The 25411-nt window shown below is 47.5% G+C and overlaps 1 protein-coding gene across 4 annotated transcripts in view; it reads left to right on the plus strand.

The window, feature by feature from the left end:
- The first annotated feature begins 438 nt into the window (after nucleotides 1-438).
- CHKA (choline kinase alpha) overlaps nucleotides 439-25411 on the plus strand; it is a 57582-nt gene continuing 32609 nt past the window's right edge. For all 4 annotated transcript variants that reach the window (XM_068976192.1, XM_068976191.1, XM_068976194.1 and 1 more), the window contains exons 1-2: nucleotides 439-785; nucleotides 24656-24767. In XM_068976192.1, coding sequence (XP_068832293.1) covers nucleotides 439-785; nucleotides 24656-24767 — 459 coding nt within the window. The remainder of the gene's footprint in view (nucleotides 786-24655; nucleotides 24768-25411) is intronic.

Genomic DNA, 25411 nt, shown 5'->3' on the forward strand with positions numbered 1-25411 from the left:
GACTGGCAAGGAGGCGGGGCGGGGCCGGTGTGCTCCCGCAGCCAATGAGAAGGCGGCGTGGAGAGGGCGGAGGCGGTTGTGATGCACCGGGGCCCGCGGGCGGCGGCCAATCAGCGGCGAGCTCGAGGGCGGGCTGTGACGCGGCCGGCGCTCCTCGTGCGGCGGCGGTATAGGAGCGAGCGCCACGGCGAGCGGGATCAGCCGAGTGCTGCTGCCGCCGCCGCCGCCGCCGCCCGCCGCTCGCTACCTCCACTCCGCCGCCGCCGCCGCCCCGCACCCGTCCGCCGCGCCCCCAGCCGCCCTCGCCCCGAGCCTGCCCGTCAACGAGGCGGGGAGCGGCCTCGGCGCCCGGCCTCCGTGAGGGGGGCGTCCGGCCGGACCCTGAGCCTCGCTCTCACGCGCTGCGGCCGACCGCGCCTCCTCGGCCGCCTGCCCGGCATGAAGACCAAGTTCTGCAACGGGGGCGAGGCAGAGCCCTCGCCGCTCGGGCTACTGCTGAGCTGCGGCAGCGGCAGCGCGGCCCCGGCGCCCGGCGTGGGGCAGCAGCGCGACGGGGCCAGTGACCGCGAGCCCAAGCAGCTGGGCGGGCGGCAGCCGCCGCTCGCGCTGCCCCCGCCGCCGCCGCCGCCGCTGCCGCTGCCCCCGCCGCCCCCGCCGCCGCCGCCGCCGGCGGACGACCAGCCCGAGCCCCGGACGCGGCGCAGGGCCTTTCTGTGGTGCAAGGAGTTCCTGCCCGGCGCTTGGCGGGGCCTTCGCGAGGACCAGTTTCACATCAGTGTCATCAGGTCGGTGGCAGGGGGGGCGGGCGGTCAGGTGACGCCGGCCGGGGGCGGGGCCCGATGAAGGGGGCGCGGGCCCGCCGGGGGGCTCTGCGGCCGACTAGGGGCCAGATCCAGTAAAACGGACCCCGCGGCCCCTCAGGGCCACCCCCCACCCCCCGCCTGAAGGCAGGCTGTTGCAAACATACCGGTGTCGTAGGAAAGCAGGTCTCTTCTAAGGAGAACAATATTGTTCAGTCACAAAGTACACTTTGTACAGAAGCTTAAAATGTGTCTGAAAGAAGTGAAAGTGTTGGTCGCTCAGTCATGTCCGACCCTTTGTGACTCCATGGGCTGTAGCCCATCACGCTCCTCCGTCCATGGGGATTCTCCAGGCAAGGATACTGGAGTGGGTTGCCATGCCCTCCTCCAGGGGATCTTCCCAACCCAGGGGTTGAACCTGGGTCTCCTGCATTGGCAGGCGGATTCTTTACCGTCTGAGCCACCCAGGAAGTCCGAAATACGTCTAGCAAGTCCCTTTGGGTTTAGGGCCTTGAATGAAGGAGGGATATTGTGGCCCGCTTAAAAAAAAATCACTTGGTGACTTTTGCTTTTAGTTTCTCTAGTCCAAGATTAGATCTCTTTCCTGTTGAAAGAGACATTTGTATGTGGTGAAGTGGTGGCCTCTGTTCATTCCTCACTAACCTTGCAGACAAGCCAAAATTAGGATGTGTGGCTCTAAAAGGTAAAAAGATTTTGCCCCCTTTTTTAAGCTTAGAAAACTTAATCATAAGTTTAAATTACAAGAAATGTGTGTGTGTGTCTGTGTGTGTACGTACGTATTCAGGCTTAACCAGAAAACATAAATTTGCTTTTTGTCAATACTGTGCCTTTGAGATGACCACTTATCATTTAGTAGACTTCCTTTTGTTGAGACATTAAAAAATGTGTGGTCTTTTACTGCTAATTTTCTTTTAACTGTTTGACCAGGTTGAGTGCAGTGTCTGGAAACTGGCTGGCTGGCTGGCTGCCACCAATAATCCTGAAATCCAGTTTTCGTCATTTGATTCCTTTTCTGTGCCCAGACCGCAAATGCAGCAGAATTAACTGACCTTCACTTTCTTTTTGTGCCAGTGGCCTTTCTTACAGATATGCTTAGGAGCAGTGGGAGTCGAAGAGAAAGGAAAGCCCAAGAATTGCCTAATTAAATGTTTTGTTTTTTTTGTTTTTTCTCCCCAAATGAAACTTTCTTCCAAGCTATCACATTTAGTTAGGCCTGAAAATTCTGTGAGAGGATGGTCCCATGTGATGCTCAGATCATCCAACTGTAAAATGGAAGGTGTAAAGGGGCAGCAGCTTGCCTGAGGTCAGTGGCTCTGAGCCGACCTTAGAGCAAGCTGCCCAGCCTCTTGAACCCACTGCCTACTCCAGTGCTCTCTCCTGTTGCCTCTGAAAACATGTGGGCACCCTGGATCCAGCCGTAGGTGTTTTTGTGGCCCCTTTCTGGGGAGTGTCACTCATTAGCGAAACCTTTTGTGTTTTGTGCAAATCTGACAATCTTAAAAGCTTAGAGGATGTCAATGAAAAAACTAATCAGTCGTCAATCTAAGAAAGAAATGGGAAGTTTTATTCGAGCCAGGCTGAGCCTCGTAACCCAGAGAGTCTCTGAGAGCTCTGAGAACTGTTGGGGGTGTGGGAAGCTGTGTGTATGTGGCCAAGAGCGACCTTGCTAAGAAGTACGCGTCTCAGCAGAAGGTTGCTGCTAATCAGGAGGAACAGACATCTGTGTTAATGATCTCAGTGTGGAAAGGTGCAGGAATCCGGCTTTGTGAAATATTTCTCCTGGAAACAATCCGAGGGCCAATTTGGTCATTTTTCCTGGAGCAAGAAGTGCCTCATCCTAATCTTTGCCCTGAATTCCTTTTGGGATGTATGTGAGTCAGTGACCGCAGTGGCTAATGATTTGATTTGATGCTTATAGAACTGGACGGTGGGCAAGATTCTCTACAGTCCTTTCCCTTTCAGTCTTAATTTGACCAAGGTTTAGGAGGCATTTGGTGAGCAGTTCCATGGTGCTAGCCATGCTCATTCCCAGGTCGGGGAGGATTTCCTTGATAGGCCCCTTGATGTGCTGTTAGGGGACTAGGCCCTGTGAACAGCAACCAAAAGCCTCTGGACCACATATCTTAGTAGTCTGTTATGCTCCAAGAAACAATTCCCTGTTGTTGCTTCTTCCCACATGTAGAGCTATACTACTATAGTCACTGGTTTTACAGAGCTTTATACTTAGTCAATCATTTCAAGTGATCTAATGGCCATTAATTTTATTGGAGGCTTAGTCACACATTTGATAACGCAGCAGACACTAATCTTATAAAATAGGCAGAATGCGAGTAATATAGCTAGTGACATTAACAAGGTCATGAGTGACTATTTAAGAACTCGCATTAGGTGCAGCCCAGTCTCTTCTGGGCCAATTGCTGTCCTGAAGGGAAATGATGTGTTGGCCTTGTAAATGTGACATATGTATGTATGATACACTTTAAGGGAAATGATTATCGGCACTAAAGTTCACTGAAGATGTCTGCACATGCAAGGCGAGTGACTCCTGAGAGGACTGAGGGAAAGGAAGGATTGAGAGAGGAGTTTTGTGGCTGGCCCCAGAAGAAGGAGAATTGATCTTAATGGTTGAGTGGGTATTTCTGCCATTGGGGGGGGCTGGTTAGCAACGTAACACTCCAGCGGGGAGGGAGCAGGCCGAAATGGGCAGAGAAGAGTTTTATGGTTCAATTTTTCTTGTCTTGCTGTAAAATACAAATGTTTATTTCATCAAGAATGTTTTGTTTCTTTTCTCCAAGAATCGGTGATCTTGAAAGACACAGCTTTCCTACTGGCTTGGTGGACCTTTTAGAATAATGTATGGTGTGGTGTCAGTCCTGTTTTCTGGAATAATGTAGTTGTGGAATGAGTTGAATGAGGAGAAAGAGGTGTTTTAGGGTATAGAAAGTGGGTGATGCCTAGTTTAAAAAAAAAAAAAAGACAGAGACAATTCAGAGTGGGGAGAGGGATACACCTGGTTGAAATTCAGGGGCCCTCCACAGCCAGTTGCTTTGTAGGTTCTGGTGATCACATCTTCCTGGCCCACATCTCCAGCCCCGGCTTTCTGCTGGGTGCTGGTCCGTCTTCGGCTTATGAGAGCTCGCTCAGCTCAGTCCAACCAGTCTGTCCCATGTTTAACCCTTTCGCTCCTCCCCACCCTGGAATATGCTTCTCCTGCCTTTTTCTTTTTTTCTTTTTCTTTGAACTATTAATATTAACAGCAGCCGGCTGGTGCCCCAGGGTTATTTCTCAGACTTCTCATTCTCTCTGGAAGCCCTTGTCAACACACAATGGCAGCTAAACCCTGGTGACCTGCCTCTGCGCCCACACCTCCCGTCTGCCCCAGCCCTGCTGTCCTGGCTTAGACCCTGTAACAGGAGGCACTTGTGCTGTGGGTTGCCTCAGCCCCAGTTTGATACACCATTGCCAGGGGTTTCTCAAATGTCCTGACTCCTTTGTTTGAAAGTTTACTGTGGCTTCTGTAGCTGGAGAATAAAATCCAAACTTGTTTGCATGTGTTACACTTGGGCCCCAGCCTTACTTTTTCAGAGTGGTTCTTTTTTTGTTATTGTTTTATAAATCTCTCCTTTCCCCTAACCAGCAACAACTAGCTGAGCTAGTTACACTTGACCTTGTATTTCTTGAATGAGCTTTGTGTTTTCAGTCTCCAGGCCTTTCTTCGTTCCTCACTCTCCTTGGCAGCCCGGTGTCTGCTTTTAAAATACCTCCTTCAAGGCCTAAGTTAGAGAGCCAGAAGAATTAATTTCTTCCTCGCTTAGGTTTCTTCTGTAGCACTTTCTGCGCAGACACCTTTGTGTCACAGCACTTACCGCACTGTGTGTTTATTTGTTCAACTGCGTTAGATTGAATTTTTAGAGGGAGGTCGTGTTCATCTTTACATCTCCAGCAATAGAAAAGTGCTTGACTTTAGCCCCTGGATTTTAGCTTAAATTGGCTTCTTTTCTGTCCTTCTAATGTTGATGACAGGAGTCTTTGTCATCAGACTGCTGGTTGCCCAAGTCCCTCCAGCTAAGAGTGGTATAGGGAAAGATACAAATTATCGGAACGTGAAAATTGTCCGTAATGAGCTGACCACTTGGGAGTTTTCTCCTTGCCCGGACATCATAGCTGAACATCAGCCTGTATCTCTGCCCATCAGATCAGTGTTATTGTCACACTCAGTGCTGGTTGGTAAAGCGGTCACAGTTGTGAAATGTAATTGTTAATCTTGCAAAAGATGCACGATGTCTTTTAAGTTTGAGGAAAGAAATGTTTGAGGACTGAAAGTTTCATACAGAGCCCTCCACAGCCCACTACTAGTTAAGAAACGATGGGGTAGATGGTACTACCAGCTCCTCAAAAGTGAATCGTTTGAGTATCAAGACAGAGAGGCCCTTGAAAAAGACTGGCAAAAACCTCAGCTGTATTTGCAGAATTCTACAGCAGGAGTTAAAGAAGGAGTGAGTTGTGCTGTATGGTGCCATCATAAATGTTTTGGAAAAATTAAGCCAAAATTCCCTACTTGGTTTCCTTTTTATGTCATAGTTCCATTTATAACCTACATTATTTTACATGTAAAAACATAAATGATTGTTTCATTTTTCAAGATAAAGTTTCATTTACACTTTGTTTTTACTACACACTGAAAATTTGGTCCCTTAATTGGCTTTACTTCTTTCCAAAAAAAAAGAATAAACTTTAGAGCAGTTTTAGATTGACAGCGGAATTGGGCAGAAAGTACAGAGTTTGCTTTTTACCTCCCCCTCCCCCACAGCCCCCATTACTGTTGGTCACTCGTCCCCCAGCGGCACCCTTGGTACAGTCTGCGGACCTGCACTGACATGTCTTTACCATGGTCCACAGTTTACGTTAGGGTTCACGGTGGTGTACATTCTGTAGGTTTAGACAAATGCATGGTGACATATCGTATCCACCACTGTAGGATCCTACAGAAGAGCCTCATGACCCCCAAAGTCCTGTGTCCTCTGTTTATCCCACCCTCCCCTCAACCCCTGATCTTTTCAGTGTCTCGATAGGTTTGCCTTTTCTAGAATGTCATATGGTTGGAATCATGCAGTATAGCCTTTTCAGATTGCCTTCTTTCACTTGAAAAACATTTACGTTTACTCCATATCTTTTCATGGCTTGAGAGTCTTAGCGCTGAATCGTTTCCCATGGTCTGGGTGTGCCACAGTTTTATCCATTGGCCTACTGAAGGATGTTTTTGATTGCTTCCAAGTTTTGACAGTTATGAATACAGCTCTTAGGAACATCCTTGTACAGGTTTTTGTGTGGACATAACTTTTCAGTTTATTTGGGTAAATAGCAAGGACAGTTGCTGGATTATATGGTAAGAGTATGTTTATGTAAGAAACTGCCAAAGTGGCTGTACCATTTCTCATTCCCATCAGCAGTGAGTGAGGGGAATGTGGAGCAGTGAGTTGCTCCACACCCTCATCAGCATTTGATGTCAGTTTTCTGGATTTGGGTCTTTTGAGAAGGTATGTTATGGGATCTGGTTTTAATTTGTGATTCTCTAATGACAAGTGAGTGAGGCATCTTTTCATATGCTTACTAGCCATCTGTATATCTTCCTTGGTTAGCCCATTTTCAGTCAGGTTGTTTGTTTTCTTATTGTTGAATTTTGAGAGTTCTTTGAATATTTTAGGTAATAGTCCTTTATCAGAGGACTTCCCTGGTGGTGGCTAGAGGTAGAGAATCCGCCCGCCAGTGCAGGAGACACAAGAGATGTGGGTTCAATCCCTGAGTCGGGAAGGTCCCCTGGAGGAGGGCACGGCAACCCACTCCAGTATTCTTGCTTGGGAAATCCGTGAACAGAGGAGCCTGGGGGGCCACAGTCCGTGGGGTCGTAAAGAGTCGGACACAACTGAATGACTTGAGTACCACCTTTATCAGAGTTGTCGCTTGCAGATATTTTCTTGCAGTTTGTGGCTTTGTCTTCACATTCTCTGGATAGTGCTTTTTGCAGAGCAGAGGTGTTTAATCTGAATGAAGTCCAGCTTATGAGTTATTCCTTTCATCCTCTCTTTGGAGTTGTATCTAAAACCTCATCACCATACCCAAGGTCTTCTAGATTTTCTTCAGTGTGATTTTCTAGTGTTACAGTTTTGCATTTTACATTTCGGTCAGTCATTCATTTTGAGGTTCTTTTTTTTTTTTCCTCACTGCACAGCTTGCAGGATCTCAAATCCCCAACCAGAGATTGAACCCAGGCCCACGACAGTGAAAGTGTCAAATCCTAACCACTAGACCACCAGGGAACTCTATTTTGAGTTAACTTTTGTGACGATATAAGGTCTGTATCTAGAGTTCATTTTTCTTTTCCCTGGGCTGTGAGGTTTGGGGGATCTTAGTTCCCCAGTCAGGCATCGAACCCATGCCCCCTGCAATAAAAGCACAGAGTCCTAACCACTGGATCACCAGGGAATTCCCTAGGTTTCATTTTTTTTGCTTGTGGATGCTAGTTGTTCCAGTGCCATTTTTGAAAAGACTGTCCTTTCTCTACAGTTTTGTCTTTGCTGTCTGTCATGATCAGTTGACCACGTGGGTCTGTTCCTAGGCTCTGCATGCTGTTCCATTGATCTGTCTTTTTTTTTTTTTTGCCAGTATCCCAGTGTCTTGATTACTGTAGCTTTGTAGTAAGTCTTGAAATCTGATAGGATTAGTCCTCAGACTTTGTTCCTTTTCAATGTCCAGTTGACTATTCTAGGTCTTTTGCTTCTCCATGTAGCTTTAGAATCAGTTTACTGATATCCGCAAAATAACTTAATGGGATTTTTATTGGGATCACATGAATATATAGACCCAGTAGGGAAGAACAGACATCTTGACAATATCGAGTCTTACTCTTCACATGGGTCGTGTCTCCATGTATTTGGTTCTTCTTTGATTCTTTCTTTGGAATTTTGTAGTTTTCCTCATACAGATCTTGTACATATTTTATTAGGGTTATACCTCAGGGTTTAATTTTGGGGAGTGCGAATGTGAATGACGGAGAAGGATGGAGGAGCCTGGTGGGCTGCAGTCCATGGGGTCACACAGAGTCGGGCACGACTGAAGCGACTTAGCAGCAGCAGCAGCAATTTGAATGATATGTTTTAAATTTCAGTTTCTCCTTGTTCATTACTCATGCATGGGAAGGAGACTGACTTTTGTGTATTAACCTTGTCTCGTCTAACCTTGTTGTAATTGCTTAGTTGTTTTTTTTCAGCCTAGTCTCTGGCTTGCTCAGCTCTGACCTGATGCCCATGCTCTCCTTTCCAGTTTTCTTCTCCAGTGGAGCCCCAGCCACCAACCTACACTGGCTACTGCCCCCCGATCTCAGCGCCCTCTGCCCACTGGCAGGGAGTCTTGTACTGCCCTAGGACAGCCGTTGTCTTCAGCGTTCCATCAGCCTGTGTGCATCCGTAGCTGGACTGCCATCTCCCTGTGTATCAACATTCAGTCGTCTCACTGCCCCTAGCCCTTATGGCACCCCACTCCAGTACTCTTGCCTGGAGAATCCCATGGATGGAGGAGCCTGGGGGGCTGCGGTCCATGGGGTCGCTAAGAGTCAGACACGACTGAGCGACTTCACTTTCACTTTTACACATTGGAGAAGGAAATGGCAACCTACTCCAGTGTTCTTGCCTGGAGAATCCCAGGACGAGGGAGCCTTGGTGGGCTGCCGTCTATGGGGTTGCACAGAGTCGGACACGACTGAAGCGACTTAGCAGCAGAAGCTGTATCACAGTAGTCCAGGGGCTGGTGATGAAACAATAAATGTAAGGCCTGGGAGGTCTGGGTGGGCTGGAAGGGATGTGGGTACTTTGTGGAGAAATTGAGAGCATCCCTGAATTCACTCTGAAAGGTGGAAGGACCTTGCAGATGGGAAGAGAAGCAGAAGTGGGTTGTGTCCCAAGGATGCTCGGATTGGTGGCTTGAAATGGGTATCTTTTTCTGAGGGACACCTAGTCATGTCTGGACACCTTTTGATTGTCATGGTTTCGTGGTGGTGACCCTGGCACCAGATGGTGATCCTGGGAGCGGGCAGGGACACTGCTGAACGTCCTGCAGTGCGCAGGGGAGCCCTCTCCTCTCGTGCCCCCAATAGCGATGGGGCTGAGGATTGTGCAGCCTGGAGTAGAGGACTGAAGACAGTGCTCTCCCCACCCGGCACACCCTTAATAAATGAACTTTGGGCACTTCCACTACAGGGGACCCGGGTTCAATCCCTGATCAGTGAACCAAGATCCCGCATGCAGTGCAGTGTGGCCAAAAACAACTAACCTTTGCTTTGCAGTTGGTGGTGATGGTAACCAACCGAGATCACCCCGCTCTAGACACCGTTACGCTGTTCTCCCGAGCAACGTGACGTCATCCCACTCTAGACGCCGTTACGCTGTTCTCCCAAGCAACATGACGTCACCCCGCTCTAGACGCCGTTACGCTGTTTCCCGAGCAACGTGACATCACCCCGCTCTAGACACCGTTACGTTGTTCTCCCGAGCAACGTTACGTCACCCCGCTCTAGACACCGTTACGCTGTTCTCCCGAGCAACGTGACGTCATTCCACTCTAGACGCCGTTACGCTGTTCTCCGCAGCAACGTGACGTCACCCCGCACTAGACGCCGTTACGCTGTTCCCCCGAGCAACGTGACATCACCCGGCACTAGACACCATTACAGTGTTCTACCAAGCAACATGCTGAAAACCCCGCAGCCGTCTGCAGATCCAGCGGCCCACCTGGGACAAAGCCTGTGCCTTAACTGCCCGTGGACTCGGTGCCGGGAGGGCTGGACGCTCAGGCGCCTGCCCCCGATGACGGCACAGGTGTGCTGCCACTGAGCTGAAGTGGTTTTTCCCCCTGAGCTGTGGTTGTGGTTGGTTCACGTTGAATTTTAGACGGTTAGAGGAAATTTTTCAAAAATGCACTTTGTTCCCCCTTGTTTGTGTTCTAAATTCAGGTATTTAGGAATTTAGATATTTAGATGTTCAGGAATTTAGATATTATCTAAATATGTTTCGATATTATCCTGTCTTCCATCTTCCCTGCTTACAGCCCTATGGACTTAAGGATACTTTTTTCTGCTTAGGTTTTCGTTATGTTAACTTTTTTCTAGTCATCTTGACTTTTATTTATTTTATTCTTTATAATTTTATTTCATTTTTTTCTTTTGGCCACACCGTGCAGCATGTGGGATCTTAGTTCCCCAACCAGGGATTGAACTTGTGCCCTCTGCAATGGAAGCATGGAGTCTTAATTATTGGACCATGAGTGAGGTCCTCCTGACTTTTAGATGGTGCCCTTGCAGCTCCTGGGTGAGGCCCTGAGCCTTAGGGAGGCCAAGTCCTGTGCGTGTTGGGTTTTGCACCAGGTTAGTTGTTGACAGTTTGCAGAGGTTTCAGGCACTTTTTGGTTTTCAACAGAGTGCAGTCGGTTTGGTGCAGACCAAAAACTAACCACTGCAGTTTAGCAGGTGAAAGCCTTTGTATTGAAGGCTTTCCTGGAGCAGGCAGTGTCTTGGGTTTCTCATTATTTAAGCTGACTCTTTTTACAAGTGATTAAAAATATATAGATGTTTTTGATGGATGAATGGATGAGCAGAGTGTGGCATATACATACAATCAGATATTATCCAGCTTTGATAAAAAGGAGTTGCTGAAATGTTACAGCATGGTGAACCTGGAGGACGTTATGCTAAGTGAAATAAGCCAGTCCCCAAAAGACAAATATTGCCTGACACCACTGCTGTGAGTTCCCAAGAGGAGTCAGGTTCATGGGGATGCAGTATCCTGGTGGGTGGCAGGGACTAGGGGGTGGGGAATGAGGAGTTCGTGTTTAAAGGGGGTCAGGTTTGTGAGATGAAGAGCTCTGGAAGTGGAAAGTGGTGATTCACAGCAGTGTGAATGTACCTAATGGACAGTCACAAGTGGTTCAGATGGCAAACTGTGTGTTATGTGTTTTCTACCTCAAACTTACAAATTGGAAAGGAATACACTCTGGATGTTTGACATTAGGAATGGCGTATTGCAGACCTTGGCCACTGCACCAAAGTGTAGTATCCCCACAGCATGGGTTTCCCCCAAGTAGAACGCTGTAGAATCAAACGAATAACCTCATTAAGACTTGGTTAAGTCTACAGATTAGGGATATAAGCCATTTGTAAAGCTACTTGAACACACGTTGCTAGAACAAAAGCTGTGTTACACGGTGAACCTCAGTCTAATGAGGTGATTTTACTCCAAAACTTTCAGAGATTGTTTCTCTGGGACAGAGTCCACGGGCTGGATGCAGGCTCGCCCCCGCGTTCTCTTTATCACTGTAGTTAACAGTACCAGCCACTTCTTGTCGCGAGTACTCGCTGCTCCAGGCACGACATTCTCAGGTGCCCAGTGCTTGCCCGCGTAGACCAGCTTCCTGCTGCCGCGTCAGAGTGACTCACACAGCACAGCGCGGGTGAGTCACATCTGCTGGGCTGTTCAGCCTTAACGGGCTTAGCGTGGACTCAAACGTGACCTCCTTTCTACACGTGGGGGATATTTTCAATCTATGAGAACTTCCCAGAGCAACCAATGTTGACTGACAGTCTTAACAGCCAATACCTGATGGTATGAAAACACCCAAAAAAACATTTCAGTGTTTTTTCACAAGGTGGGTGAAGAGTCCGGAAGGATTTGTGAAGCAGCCGTGCAAGCAAGATGCCATCTTGCCCTGCAGCTTCCTGGCTGGAGAGGGAGTGAGGCGGGCAGGGCTGGGTCAGGCGTCCACTTCGAGAACTGCGCCTTAGGGGGGCCGAGGAGCTGGGGGGCTGGTTTTTCCCCTTGCTGGGGCTGCAGCCGCCTTCCTTTGCTTCCCGGTGTTCCAGTCAGGTTTCCTGGCTCTCGGTGTTGGAGTGGGGCGCGCTTCTGCCACCTCTGGCCTCCCGGGGAGAGCGCAGCAGTGCCGGAAGTGGTGAGCTGGTAAGTCGGCAGTGTTTCTTCCTCATTCGCCTCATGGCGGGAACGTGTTCATCATCTTCTCCCTCCTTGAAAATCTCCACTGCCGTTAAGTCTGGAAATTAATTGTACTTCATCCCAAATGTGACAGTAACCTGTTTGAAACGTAGTGACCTAAGGGGGCGACAGGATGAGACGGTTGGATGGCGTCACCGACTCAGTGGACGTGAGTGTGGGCAAACGCCAGGAGTTAGTGAAGGACAGGGAAGCCTGACGTGCTGCAGTCCATGGGGCCGCAGGGTTGGACGTGACTGAGCGACTGAACAACGGAAACAACAATTAGCAAATTAAGAGGGTCTTGATTACTTTTGTGCCTTACCAGGTATGGGGGCTTTGCCCTGCGTGTAGGTAACATGTAAATTTCCCCAAGCCCTTTCATTGTGTAACATAGTCGACTTCAGTTGGAAAGGGTTATGCTATAGGTTCTGGAACCGGGGGGCTAATGTAGAAAAAGACGAGTCAGAGAAGAATCAAGTTGGCTGAATCTACAACCGGCTCTCGAGTTGAAGGTTAGAAAAGTGACCAAGAAGCAGATTTGTCATCATTATTATAGAGTGCCATCAGTGAAAAATGCTTTGGTTTTTTTAAGGACTCTGCCGTGAAATTCAGGGCTGAAAATGAGGCCTGGGTCTAAAAATCCTGAAATGTACCCAGGGTCTTATCTGTTATGTGACTAGAGGAAGGAAATCAGCAGGAAAGGTTCAGTTAACTGGAGCCAAAGTTACTAAACATTTCCCTTCATTTTCTAAAGAGAATGTGTGAAAATAAGAAAAACCAAGACTAAGAATTCAGAACATTTCCTGGCCTGCCCTGGGAGCTCTTCACATCAGCGCCTCTGTGTGTGCGTCTTACCCCCTAGGGCTCTTCGGTGATGTTTCACGTTCACGATAAGGGCTGCAGACCAGTGAGGGGCTCGAAACACTAACAGGCACCTTGTATTTGCCACCCTAGGTTTAAGGCAGGAATGGAGAGAAGGTGTGAAGAGTTTTTAGGTTTTACACAAGAATATTTCATTTGTTAACCTCTGATTATCTTGTGGTTAGGATGGTACTTGATACAACTTGGTGATTAACCAGGAAATTCAGTTGAGTGGGATAGCTCCCTTCTTTTTGTTTGTGCAGTGATTAGAGAAAACAGTTGGAAAAAGAAAATAAAGATTATTTTTGTTCATTATAGTAAAAAAAAATCTTTGTGAGTAGGTAATCAGTGTACTGGATTTAAAATTCAGAAATTTTTACGGAAGAGTGTCTTTCCCCCTCGCCCCAGTGCCTCTCCCTAGAAGCAAGCATTGTCCCTCCTTCGTTATCCGTTCTTCCAGAAAGACGTCAGGCAATATAGCATGTGTGGGTATACCTGTTTCTCCAGCAAACCCGAGAGCTGCAGTGTGCCAGGGGCTGGGAATGCCTGGCTCCCCCTCCTGGTTTAATGTCAATACTCACAGTAGGTCACTTTTTTGCACTAAAAACAGCATGATATCTTAAGAGATTGTTCTGTTTGGTATTTATTGAGCTGTCTTATTCTCTTGAATAGCCATATAGTGTTATATTTTAATTCAAATATCATTTTGATGTTTTTCAGGACAGTTAAAGACTAGAGCTTCTGCTTTCTGAAGTTAATCATGGTAATAAAAGATTCCATTCGTTAAGTGCCTACTCTTGCCAGGTACTATGGCAGTTGTGCTTATCTCAGTTAACCTGGGCACCAGGCCTCCAGGAGAAGTACTATTCTTTTTTTCTTTCTTGGCCAAGCTGCATGGTAGGCACCTCCTTCTTGGACCAGAGATCAAACCTGTGCCCCCTGCAGTGGAAACACGGAGCCCTAACCACTGGACTGCCAGAAAAGTCCTTCGAGGAGGTATTCTTTACCCCAGGGGCCCAGAGAGGTTGAGGAACTTGCCAGAAATTAAAGTGTCAACAGGTGGTGACTCCTTGCCAGTTGTAACACAGTATGCTGGTTATTTCAGCTGTTCCCTCAGGCATGCACCTCAGTTTTGGTGGAGATTACATACACCTGTCTCTATTTTTTGCCCACATTTTTTTGTGACAAGCAGTTCTCTACAACAGTACCTACTGCTTGTGAAGTATGTGCAAAAGTATGCTGAGAATATGTCTGGCAAGAACTTCAAATGAACTTGAGTGTGCTGATGAGTCCTGTCTTTTAGGTGAGAAATGCAGTCAAGGGGCAGGTCTAACCCTCAGGCCCAGTCAGTGCTCCTGTGGGTTAGAAACCTCTGGATTGGCCTGCTGTCACAGTCCAGGGCCACGCGACGTTCGTAGGGACGCATCACGTGGAGAAGGCGGGGGTGTCTGACCTTGCCAGGGACCCTGTTTTACCAATGAGAACTGCAGACAGACCAGGTTTGTAAGTCGCCTTTGTCTGTTTGGGGATTGTGGATAAGGATGCTAAGGGTTCTGTTGGGTGCACACGCGATGGTGGATAATTAATACCAGAAGTGATGGTGGTGGCGTTCGATTGTTTTCCCCTGCACATAGGCTGTTGGGAATTTCATTTCTTCCACGTCTTCCTCTCAGTTTTCCCGCACTGCATTTGTCCTGGCAGCGCAGGGGTGGAACTCAGGATGCTGCATCAAAGAGTGCTGTAGAAGTACTGCCCCCAGGGCAGAGGTGGTCACAGCTGCTAAAGCATACGTTTAAAACTTTGAGAAGTCCAGAGATTATGAACACATGGAAGTGCGCCAGTCAGCAGGAGGAAGGCAAAGGGCAGAGGAGGCAGGTGTTGTCAAACCTTCCCTCCCCGGGCTTGATTCTGAAATGTTTTCTCTTGACAAGTTTTTACAACGGCCTGGATACCTGGCTTGTGAAAGGTGACTGGGGACGGGGTTGTGGCAGAGAAGGCTCTGTGCGAGGGCGCTCCCTGCCAGGCCTCAAACTGGGCAGGGGTGGGGAGGGAAAGGCCTTGAAAAGATACATGGGGAGGAAAGCAAGAAGTTATGGCAGGACTGCAGGAAAGGACCCTTGGTGGTGCTGGTGGGGAACAGGTGCCACCTCCAAACAGAGTTGCAGATAGGTGTGGGAAGCTGGAACCCAGCGTAACCACAGAGGTTTCCTGAAACTTGGTAACTTTTCTCATTCCAAAGCCCTTACTAGCACTTCTTTCTCCAGATCCTAAAATCAGAGGCGTCCTTTTCATGGGCTTGATTTCTCCTAAGCTCTGGCAGTTTCATTGAAAGTGTTCAGTACTTGGGAGCAGATTTTAATCAAATAGTGATCGCCGTGGATCCTACACAGGGAGCTTAATATTAAAGAGGATGGTCATTCATAGATTCAGATAAATCAGTGAATGGTTGATCTTAATGAGCTACGTAAGGCAAGTTATCACTGGTTTAGAAAAGGAAAATATAACAGCTTTATTGCGACATAATTCACATAGTATGAAATTCATCCTCTTAAATGGTACAGTTTAGTGTTTTTACTATTTTCACAGTTATACAGCATTCACTGTGATTTTTCCAGGACATTTTCATCATCTCAGAATGAGACCCTATACTGTGTTAGCAATCTCCTCCCATCCTCCCCTCTCCCTAGCTTGACAACCACTGACTGACTGATTTTTATCGATTTGCCTCTTCTGATGTTTCATATAGATGGAATCGTACAGTATGTATGGCCTCTTGTGACCAGTTTCTTTCACTTAGTATAATGTTTTCTAGGTTTATCCTTGTTGTAGCATGTATTGGTACTTCATTCCTTTGTATGGCTGAGTAATATTCCATTACATGATATACCACAATCTGTTTATTCATTCAGTAACTGATGGACATTAGGGTTCTTTCTCTTTTTGGGGGCTGTTAGAAAATTGTACAGTGTCTGTGAGAACATACGTTTTCATCTCTCCTAGGTATATATGTAGGAGTGGAATTGCTGGATCGTTCAGTAACTCAGTGATTAACTTTTTGAGGATGTTCCCAGCTGGCACTAGTGGTAGAGAAACCCCCCTGCCGAAGCAGTAGATGGAAGAGATACAAGTTCAATCCCTGGGTCGGGGAAAATCCCCTGGAGGTGGGCACAGCAGCCCACTCCAGTATTCTTGCTTGGGAAATCCCATGGACAGAGGAGCCTGGCAGGCTACAGTCCATGGGGTCACAAAGCGTCGGACACGACTGAAGTGACCTAGCACCCACTACAGCATGCACTGATTTTTTGAGGCCTGTGTCAGAGGATCCCTGTGGACCCCCATAAATACCCCTGTTGCGATCGAGAGGTCATTGCTGTGACCCACTGTGATCCTTCACCAGCATCTTTTTTTTCCCCTTACTACCGGTGACTTTGGTTTTATACATATGCTAAATTGCCAGCTGATTCTTGAGAAGAGTTCATTATAGCATAGGCTGGTGATTGTTTTAGATGCCATGAAGTTTTATGCAAAATAAGTTCTCTTTATTAAAAATTACATTTGTAAAGTAGTAAAGAATAAAGTTTTAAAAATAATAAAGTAGCTTTATAAAATCTGAACATTTTGCCAAATTGGCCTCCGGTTCCTTTCCTTTATCCAGAGGTAACCAGCGTTTTACGTTGATGTTAAAATTTGCTTGTTTCTTTCTGAAATGAGTCTGATCTTTAGAGCAGACTTTTGAAATCTTTCATAACCTGTGTGTTTGGTGTAAGTGTCCAAGTGTTAGAGCATTTTGTGTGACAGGTGTACTTGTAATAGCATGGTTTGTCATAGGAAGGTTAATAATCTGTATGTTTTGAAACATTTTGGTTCCAATTTGACTGAATGGAACCGGTTGATCTCGTCTTCTATTTTAAGAAGACCTTTCATATCAGGAAAACATAATGATATTTCCTGCTATGAGAAACCTTGAGAGTAAGTATCATCAGATGCCAGATCTTAGCTTCATGGAGTGGCTTTTGTTTTGCACTGATTTTGTGGAATTGGTCTTGGTTCTTTTAAAGTCAGTTGTAATCAATGTGATGCCTATTGAGACACCATTTCTTTGACCCATTTTTGGATCAACTACATTTTTAGATTATCTGCTGTTTTACATTTTCCAGTTTTGATTTCACAATTAATCGTATGACTTTGGTTGAGGGGAGTAATGCATTGATGTTTATCAGTTTAGGGGGAAGTTATTTAGCATAGATCACTAAGATGTTTCAAGAAATCCCTTTAAATTGGGTAACTTTAAGTATGTTTCATAATTTATTTGAATTAATGATTTTTCCTGTATTGATGTACTTACAAATATTCCCTTTGCAGTATTTTTTTAACTTTAAAGTATTTCATGCCATGAGTTAACTTTATATATATCTTGAAGCATTAAAAAATTTCATTATCTTCAGTAGCAATTTAATGTTTAAAAAAGTTATATTCTGCTAAATCAGGTTTTAATTGATTAAAAAAAAACAGGTCCATCTAGATATGAGACAGGAGCTCTGACGCCACTGATGGGTGAAGAGTGCCTTGGTGTGGCTCTTTTGTGGGACACTTTGACAGCAGCCATCAGAAAGTTTAAAATGGTAGTGCCCTTTGGCCCAGAAAACCCAGCTTTAAAGGATCTCCTCAGATTGTGCATAAAGGTTGACATGTAGGTATGCATTTTATAGGGTTGTGTATAGAAGTGAAAAATAATGGAAAAACTCTTTATCTTTAGCAGTAGGCAGTTGGTTAAACCATGCTGTGTCTTTAAGGTGAAATACTGTGCCTGATTAAAAATGATGTTTTTAATACTGAATTGATGGAAAATGCTCATAATAGAAGTGGAAAAGCAACTTTAACAGAGCAGTATATTCACCATGATTCCAACTTTAATACAGAGAAAGAAACTGGGAAAAGGAGCTTGGGAAGATGACAAGAAAAAATATATACCACAGTATTCAAAGTGGTTATATTTGAATAATAGAATTTAGGCAGGAAGTTATCTTTTTTATTTTGAGGAGGTCTTTCAGCTCCTTGTACACACAAATTTTTGGAACCTAGATTTTAAAGTCTGCAAGTCAAAAAATTTTTAATACATATTAAAATAGCCTACTTTAGTTGCTTCAACAGCTAATAAACTGATAAACTTATTTGAGTTTTAAAAGTTATGCCTGGGTCACCCGGGTTCTTTGTCCCTTGTGTGTAGGTGACGTTGAATGTGCCGGAATCCTCGAAGCTCTACCAAGTGACTGCTTTGTGACTCTGTGATCACAGACTCATTTTCTTTAGCATGTAATCCAGTTAGCCTTTTGGGTCTTCGGCTAGGGATGTGTTCTTCAGTTTGTTTCTGCATTTTTTTCCCAGATATCCCTTCTGTTCTATGTGTATTGTTGTTTGACCCATCAAATTATTCTTAATTGTGAGTTCATTCTTTTTTTTAAATTGTTGATTGCGCTTACCCTTTTTCCTTTTTGATGTTTATTTTGTTTGCTGCTTTTCGGCCCTGCTGGGTCTCTTGCTGCGAGGGCTTTGCTCTGCTGCAGGCCGCGGGGCTGCTCTTTAGCTGTGGTGCGCACGGCTTTCTCGCCGCAGGGGCTGCTCTTGCTGTGGGGCGCGGGCTCTAGATGCGTGAGCTTCGGGAGCTGCAGCACGCAGGCTCAGTGGCTGCAGCTCTAGAGCACAGGCTCGGCAGCTGTGGCGCATGCGCTTATCTGCTCTGCGGCCTGTGGGATCTTCCCAGATCAGGGACCAAACCCATGTCTCCTGCATTGGCAGGCAGGCTCTTTACCGCTGAGCCACCAGGGAAGCCCGTAAGTTAATTCTTAATAGTATCTAGAGAAATTGTATATTTCAGTTGAAATTGAATATCAATTTCCAGAGAGATTGAGATGATTTTCCTCTGTGATCAACAGTCTGTAAAAGCAGCTCCGTTCTCTCTTGTGGTCCCGTTGGTGCTGTTTGAGGGACCGTGGGGTGGAGATTAGGGGCCACACTCAGCTGGACCTCCAGGGCACTGGTTAGAATTCCCACCACAGGGACCTCTCTCTTCAGCATCTTACCTGCCATGGCTTGCTTACTTACATGTGTTGAATATGAAATAAAGGTGTTATTTTCATTTTATTGATATTTTGCTTATGTGAGTATCTTTATTACTTCCTAAACTGAATTATGGCAGATATGTTTATTATAAAGCGCTTCTGCCACTTGATAAAAAGTGTGGCATTTCAGACTTCTCTGGAGTCCTCCAGCTTTCCTGGGGTTTTGTGCTGGAGGATATTCCTGACAAGTCACATGGTAAATTGACTGTTGTATTTCTGCTACCGTTTCTGTGGCCTGTCAGGGGTTCATTTGATTGTCACCCCCCCCCAAAAAAAAAAATCATCAATGGTTTACTTCCTCTCACTAGAGCATATTGAGCAAGAGGCTACAGAAAATACAAGAGATGAAGGATTTCCAGGTTGTGGGCCTGTTTCTGGCCAAGCCGGCCCGGCTGTCTTTTTCAGGAGTCCAGGGATAAACTTTGAATCGAGTTACACAGCTTAGAACAGTAGCTCATCTGTTTGCTCTCACTGTGGACTGAGCTTTGGAGAGTATGTGACAGGAAGGAAAACTAGGGCTTTTAGCTGATGTCATGCCGGTCCTGTTGCTTGGCAGCCAGACGCCCATGGCGGCCAGGACTGGACGTGGCGGGCCCTCTTGATGGAAGGTGGAGGCTGCTGGGCCAGCCTGTCTCTGGGTCTGCCTTCTCTCCTGTCTTTCTGGGCTTGCTGAACTGAGGTGCACAGCTAGCTTGCCTCCTGGAAAGTTCAATTCAGTTCAGTTGCTCAGTCACGTCTGACTCTTTTTGACCCCATGGACTGCAGCATGCCAGGCCTCCCTGTCCATCACCAATGCCTGGAGTCTGCTCAGACTCACGTCCATTGAGTCAGTGATGCCATCCAACCATCTCATCCTCTGTCGTCCCCTTCTCCTCCTGCCTTCAATCTCTCCCAGCATCAGGGTCTTTTCCAGTCAGTCAGTTCTTCACATCAGGTGGCCAGAGTATTGGAGCTTCAGCTTCAGCATCAGTCCTCCCAATGAATATTTAGGACTGATATTCTGAATATCAGACTCCTGGGAAAATAGTCCCTTATTCTTATAGAGGCTCCCAGATGCTGTGTGATTGCTTTTCTTTAAATAAGCTGTTGAAAATATTCTTAAAAATGACTTATTTACATCTGTGAAATGTTTATATGGAAGCACATTCGAGTTTACTTGGTTCAGAAAAAATCATTACATAGGAACAAAGTTGTTTTTCCCCCTAAAAACACCTTTATTGAGATACAGTTCACATATCGTATAATCCACCCACTTAAATGATAGATTCAGTGGTTTTTAGTGTATGGTTTTGAATATATCCACGGGTATACGCAGCCATCACCACAATCAATTTTAGAACATTTCCTCACCTCAAAAGGAAACCCAGTCCCTTTCAGACCCCTCTACCTCGCCCTAGGCACCCACTCTGTAGGTTTCCTGTTCCGGACGTTGCGTGTGAATGGAGTCATAGTATGTGGTCTTTTGTGCTGGCTTCTTTCATGGAGCATGTTTTTAAGGTTCGTCCGTGTTGTAGCATGTGTCAGGACTTCATTCCTTTTTAAAAATTATGGTAAAACATACATGGTGTTGTTGTGTGGTCATTCAGTCATGTGTGGCTCTCTACACCCCATGGAGTGCAGCACACCTGGCTTCCCTGTGTTTCACCATCTCCGGGAGTTTGCTCAGACTTACGTCCGTTGAGTCAGTGATGCCATCCAGCCATTTTGTCGTCTGTCGTCCCCTCATAACATTTACCGTTTTAGCCATTTTTACGTGTACAGTTCAGTGGCATTAAGTCATTCAGTTGTTGTTCCGCCATCGCCACCAGTCATTCCATGAATGTTTTCATCTTCCTAAACTGAACCTTTGTGCCCATTAAACATGAACTCCTCATCCCAGCCTGTGACCCCTCTTTGAAATGCATTTGTTGTTGTTCAGTTGCTAAGTCTTGTCCGACTCTTTTGCTGCCCTGTGGACTGTAGGCTCCTCTGCCCATGGGATTCTCTAGGCAAGAATGCTGGAGTGGGTTGCCATTTCTTCTTCAGGGAATCTTCCCAACCCAGAGATTGAACCCGTGACTCCTGCTGCTCCCTCCAGATCTGTTTCAGCTATGTTTTGTGTTTCCTGAAAGGTGGTATGTCCTGTTGATGTCTAGCCCTGCTGACTCCTTGAATTTAGCCCCGTGAGACCTATATTCAGGCATCTGACCTCTGGAACTGTAAGACAATGAATGTGTGTTGTTTAAAGCCACTAAGTCTGTGGTCATATGTGACCACAGGAGCAGTCATTTGTCTTACGCAAGACTTCTGCAGACTTGTTCTGACATCGTGCTCCTGTGACCCACGGGGGTGCTCAGACCTGCTGTGTGTCCGATGCGGCATGTAGCACCCTCCAGGTTTGTCTCCCGTCTCGCTCAGCATCAGAGTTAAACCCAGGGACTCTGGAGCCCGACACCTGCCTTCCCTCCTGGCTTGGCCACCTCCTTGCTTTGCACCTCCATTTCCTCCTGTGTGCGATGGAGGCAGGCCAGGTCCACCCTGAGATTGTCGGGAGGTTGAGATGGTCCTGCCATGTCAGATACTCGGAGCGTCACAGTCCCCGGGCTCCGTGACCCTGCCTCCTGCAGTGACTACGTGAGGTGCTGCTCTTTGACCAAGCAGTGGATTTTTGCGAGTCAGAGAGCTTTAGTGCTGTGCCCAAGGTCTCACAGTGAGTGCAGAAGTGGGGTTTGAATCCCTGGCTCCCTGACTCTGAAGCCTGTGGTTTTTCTCTTAAATAATGCCCTCCCTCAGGAGAAAGGGCCTGTCCTTTCAGCCTCATTAGAGAGCCGGGCTAACCCGCCAGCCTAGTGAGGAGAGTGTAGGATGGCCAGTTACGCCGCGCAGCAGGGAGGAGACCAGCGGAGGGAGAGTGCCGCGGGCCTTGCCGTTTTCAGAAGGTGTCTGCTGAGCGCCTTCCCTTGGGGGCCGTGGGCCTGGAGAGCTGAAGCTAGACATGACCCCTGCCTTCAGGGAGCTAGCAGGAAGATACAGAAGCTTCCTGAGGACGCTGGGCTTCAGCCTGGTTTTAAATAGTCGGTAGTTAGAGTAGCAGAGAAGAATGAGGAGTTTTGACTGGAAGAGCAGGAGTCAGTGGGTGAGGTGGCGAGTGGTATCAGTTAGTACTGGGCTTAGCTGCTTATGACAGAGGACCCCAGAGTCACAGTAGCTTAAACCACCTAGAAATCCGCTTCCTTCGTGCATTGAAGAGGCCTGGGAGTAGCCAGGCCGAGCCGGTGCAGCAGTGCCCTGGATCAGTGGGGATGCGCACCCCTCGCGGCTGATGGCTGCGCCGTTCCTGGGATGTGGCCCTTAACCTCATGGTCTAAGACGCCGCCGCAGCTCTGGCCACGTGTGCTAGTCAGGACCCTGGCAAGAAAATGGAAACGACACTGGGTATTTCAGCAGACCTAGAGAATTAGGAAATTGGGTGAACAGGCGGAGAACCAGAAAAGCAAAACGGGCACAAGTGAGTACGATAAGGGCACTAAGTGTGCAGGGGCAGCCTCCCGGGGCTGGGGGAGTGAGGGAGGAGGGACAGGATCCTGGAAGCTGAGAGGAGGGGCCCGGCTCTGTGGGTCCACCTCTGAGGGCACTGCTAAGCTGTGCCGGGGCCCTGACCTCTGGGCTGGCACCCTGAGGCGGGACCATGAGGCTGGTGCCGGCATTGCCCAAAGAGGTGAGGACAGGAGCAGGCGGGTTGGCACCACAGCACATGGGCGGGTCTGCCTGCTGCCAGAACCCGGTGACACGGGAGCCGCTGCTCACAGAGGGGTGTCCCCGAAGACACCAGCGTCATCGCAGAATCGACCTGGGAGTCGGTGCACACTGCAGGATGGACGGGGGCGGGGCCCAGCGTGTAAGCGGGTCCGTTGCTGGTTTCAGGCCCTTCCTTTACGCTCTACGTGCTGGCACTTGGTCACACAGGCCTGGACGGCTGTAGAGGCGGCTGCTAAGTACAGTCCTGATGTGAGGCAGGCTGCCCCCTGGGCACAGCCCAGCTCCTCTAACGCAGGGAGGGTGGAGAACATCCGCCCTGGGAGAACTGGGCACGAGTCTGTGCCACCGTTAGTGCAGAGCGTTAACACCTCCAGATAAAAAGTTCTCCCAGTTATCTCTCTTCGGCACACAAACTGAACTCTCTCTCTTGGACTGGTTCTTGGCGGTGCCTCTCACCGTGTGCCATGAGCCCTGTCTGGGCGTGTGACGGCTCCGTTGTGGTTTGTATTTTAGCCTCCCTTGGGGAGCGTAGTTTCACTGGACTGCTGGTGGATAGAGTAGGGAGAGAGGCATCAGGCTCTGGAGACGGGGCTGCTGTTCTAGAAAGCCGTGCTCCAACTGGCTCATAACTTTGTCTCCAGAAGTTGCACAGGCACGGCATTGCCGTGTGGCACAGCTGCATCTGACGGGCAGGTGCCGGTCAGGGTTTGCTGAGCCTCTGGTTTAGACACTGTCCTGCAGTTTTGCAGTCTCTCTTACAGTTTTATGTTTGCTTTCTGCCCTGGAGCAGAAGTTTCTCGAGGTAGGGCCAGAGCCTGTTTCAGTTTTGTGTTATCTGAGCTTCTAGCGTCGCGCTCCGCCTAGGGGGTAGCCCTTCCCGATCTATTGACTAGACTCTGACGCCTGCTATAGTTGAGGCGCCTTGGGCCCTGAGTTCCGAACTGCAGTGTTTCATGTTCCTTCGTTTAAGTCTCCAGTATCTGCACTAACCATTTCCAACCCAGGCAGGTGGTTTGTCCCCAGGGCTACACTTTCCTGTTAAGTGTCCCCTGTAACGTGTTCCTCGTCTTCGGTAGTCATGTGAAAGGTTTTGGGTGTTGAGGTCTCCCCTTTCCTCTGAGAGCTCCAATAATTCTAAATGTTGCAAATTGTTTGAAACGGCTATTAGTCAAATCTGGTTGAGAAGGGGTGGATCTTGCAACTTCAAGTGGAAAGCCCTGGGGGGATGGTTTAGGTATTGCTCCAAGATTTTAACTCAGCAGTGATGGGAACAGGATGGGAATTTGGGGTCACAGATGAACATGGACTGGAAGGGATACATCTGAGATACCCCCACCCCCAGTTCCCATGGCTGAGGAGGGTCTCTTTGCCCCTTGTCCCTCTCTGAGGCAGATGCTACATGTAATTAAAAGCCATTCTAATGAGGTAGATGAACCTGCAGCCTATTATACAGAGTGAAGTAACTCAGGAAGAGAAAGACAAATACTGTATATTAACGCATATATATGGAATTTAGAAAGATGGTACTGATGGTCCTACATGCAGGGCATCAAAGGAGACACAGCCGTAAATAACAGACTTTTGGCTTCAGTGGGAGAAGGTGAGGGTGGGATGATAATAGCATTGAAACTTATATGTTACCATATATAAAATAGATGACCAGTGCAAGTTTGATGCATGAAGCAGCGCGCCTAAAGCCGGTGCTCTGGAACAGTCTAGAGGGATGGGGTGGGGTTCCAAATGCGGTGGGGTGGGGGGGCCCAGGTATACCTATGGCCAGTTCATGTCAATGATTGTCAAAAGCTAGCACAATGTTACAAAGTAATTATCCTCCAATTAAAATAAATTAAAAACAAAACGCTTCCCTCGTGGCTGTCCTTGAGGACCAATGGGGAGTTTGCGTGTGGAATTGACCTAAGAGCTGTGGAGCTCATCTGTGTTGCCGGTTCCCTGAGGGGCGGAATGGAGACTCAGGTGAGGGCAGGTATCGTGGGCGGGAGCCGACTTCTCGCCCAGTTACCCCAGAAGAGTGACGTGGCTTGCCCTCAGGTCCCGCTCCTTACGCTCTTCTTGTTTCCAGCAGAGGTGGCCTCAGCAACATGCTGTTCCAGTGCTCCTTGCCCGACACCCTGGCCACCGTCGGAGACGAGCCTCGGAAGGTGCTCCTGCGGCTGTACGGGGCTATCCTGAAGATGGTGAGTCCCTCGGCTGCTCGGGGCGGGGAGCCTGGCCGCAGTTCTCATCCTCTTGGCCTGATTACCTGGGAGGAGATTTAAGACGTGTTAGTGGTGGTGTGGGAACTATTTAAAGACACTGCTTTTATTGTAATCGGGCCGCACCCCTGGGTTTTTTCTTTATTATTCCAAGTGAGTTCTGTCTTACTATTTGTAAGCAAACTAGTACAAGTACCACTTTTACGTCCAGAAAAAGTACATGTTGGTCAAATCTGTAATAGGGCTTTAATGACGCCTAGATTTTCCCCACAGTGAAATTTTCAGCTCAGACTTAGGTTGTAAGGTTCCAACGTGGGGAAGGTATGGTTTGTTTAGCATCGTCAGAAAGGGGCTACAGGATAACCCCAGTGCAAAGGAGCAAGCTCAGTGAAGCTGAATTTAGTAAGTACCTCCTTTTGAGATTTCTTTTAAAACTTTGAGTTTGTTAGATTCTTAATCTTTCTGAATTTTTATATGACTTAAATAATTGAATCTAACTTTCAGTTAAAGCGCCTTATTTGTTGAATTGTCTTAACCAATTATATCCCAAATGTCTGGATTAAAAAAAAACAAACCTATACATGAATTTATCATTTTACTGAACACACATATAAATGTGTGTATAT

Source organism: Capricornis sumatraensis, chromosome 8 (genome assembly GCF_032405125.1).
Source record: "Capricornis sumatraensis isolate serow.1 chromosome 8, serow.2, whole genome shotgun sequence".
Classification (NCBI taxonomy): Eukaryota; Metazoa; Chordata; class Mammalia; order Artiodactyla; family Bovidae; genus Capricornis; species Capricornis sumatraensis.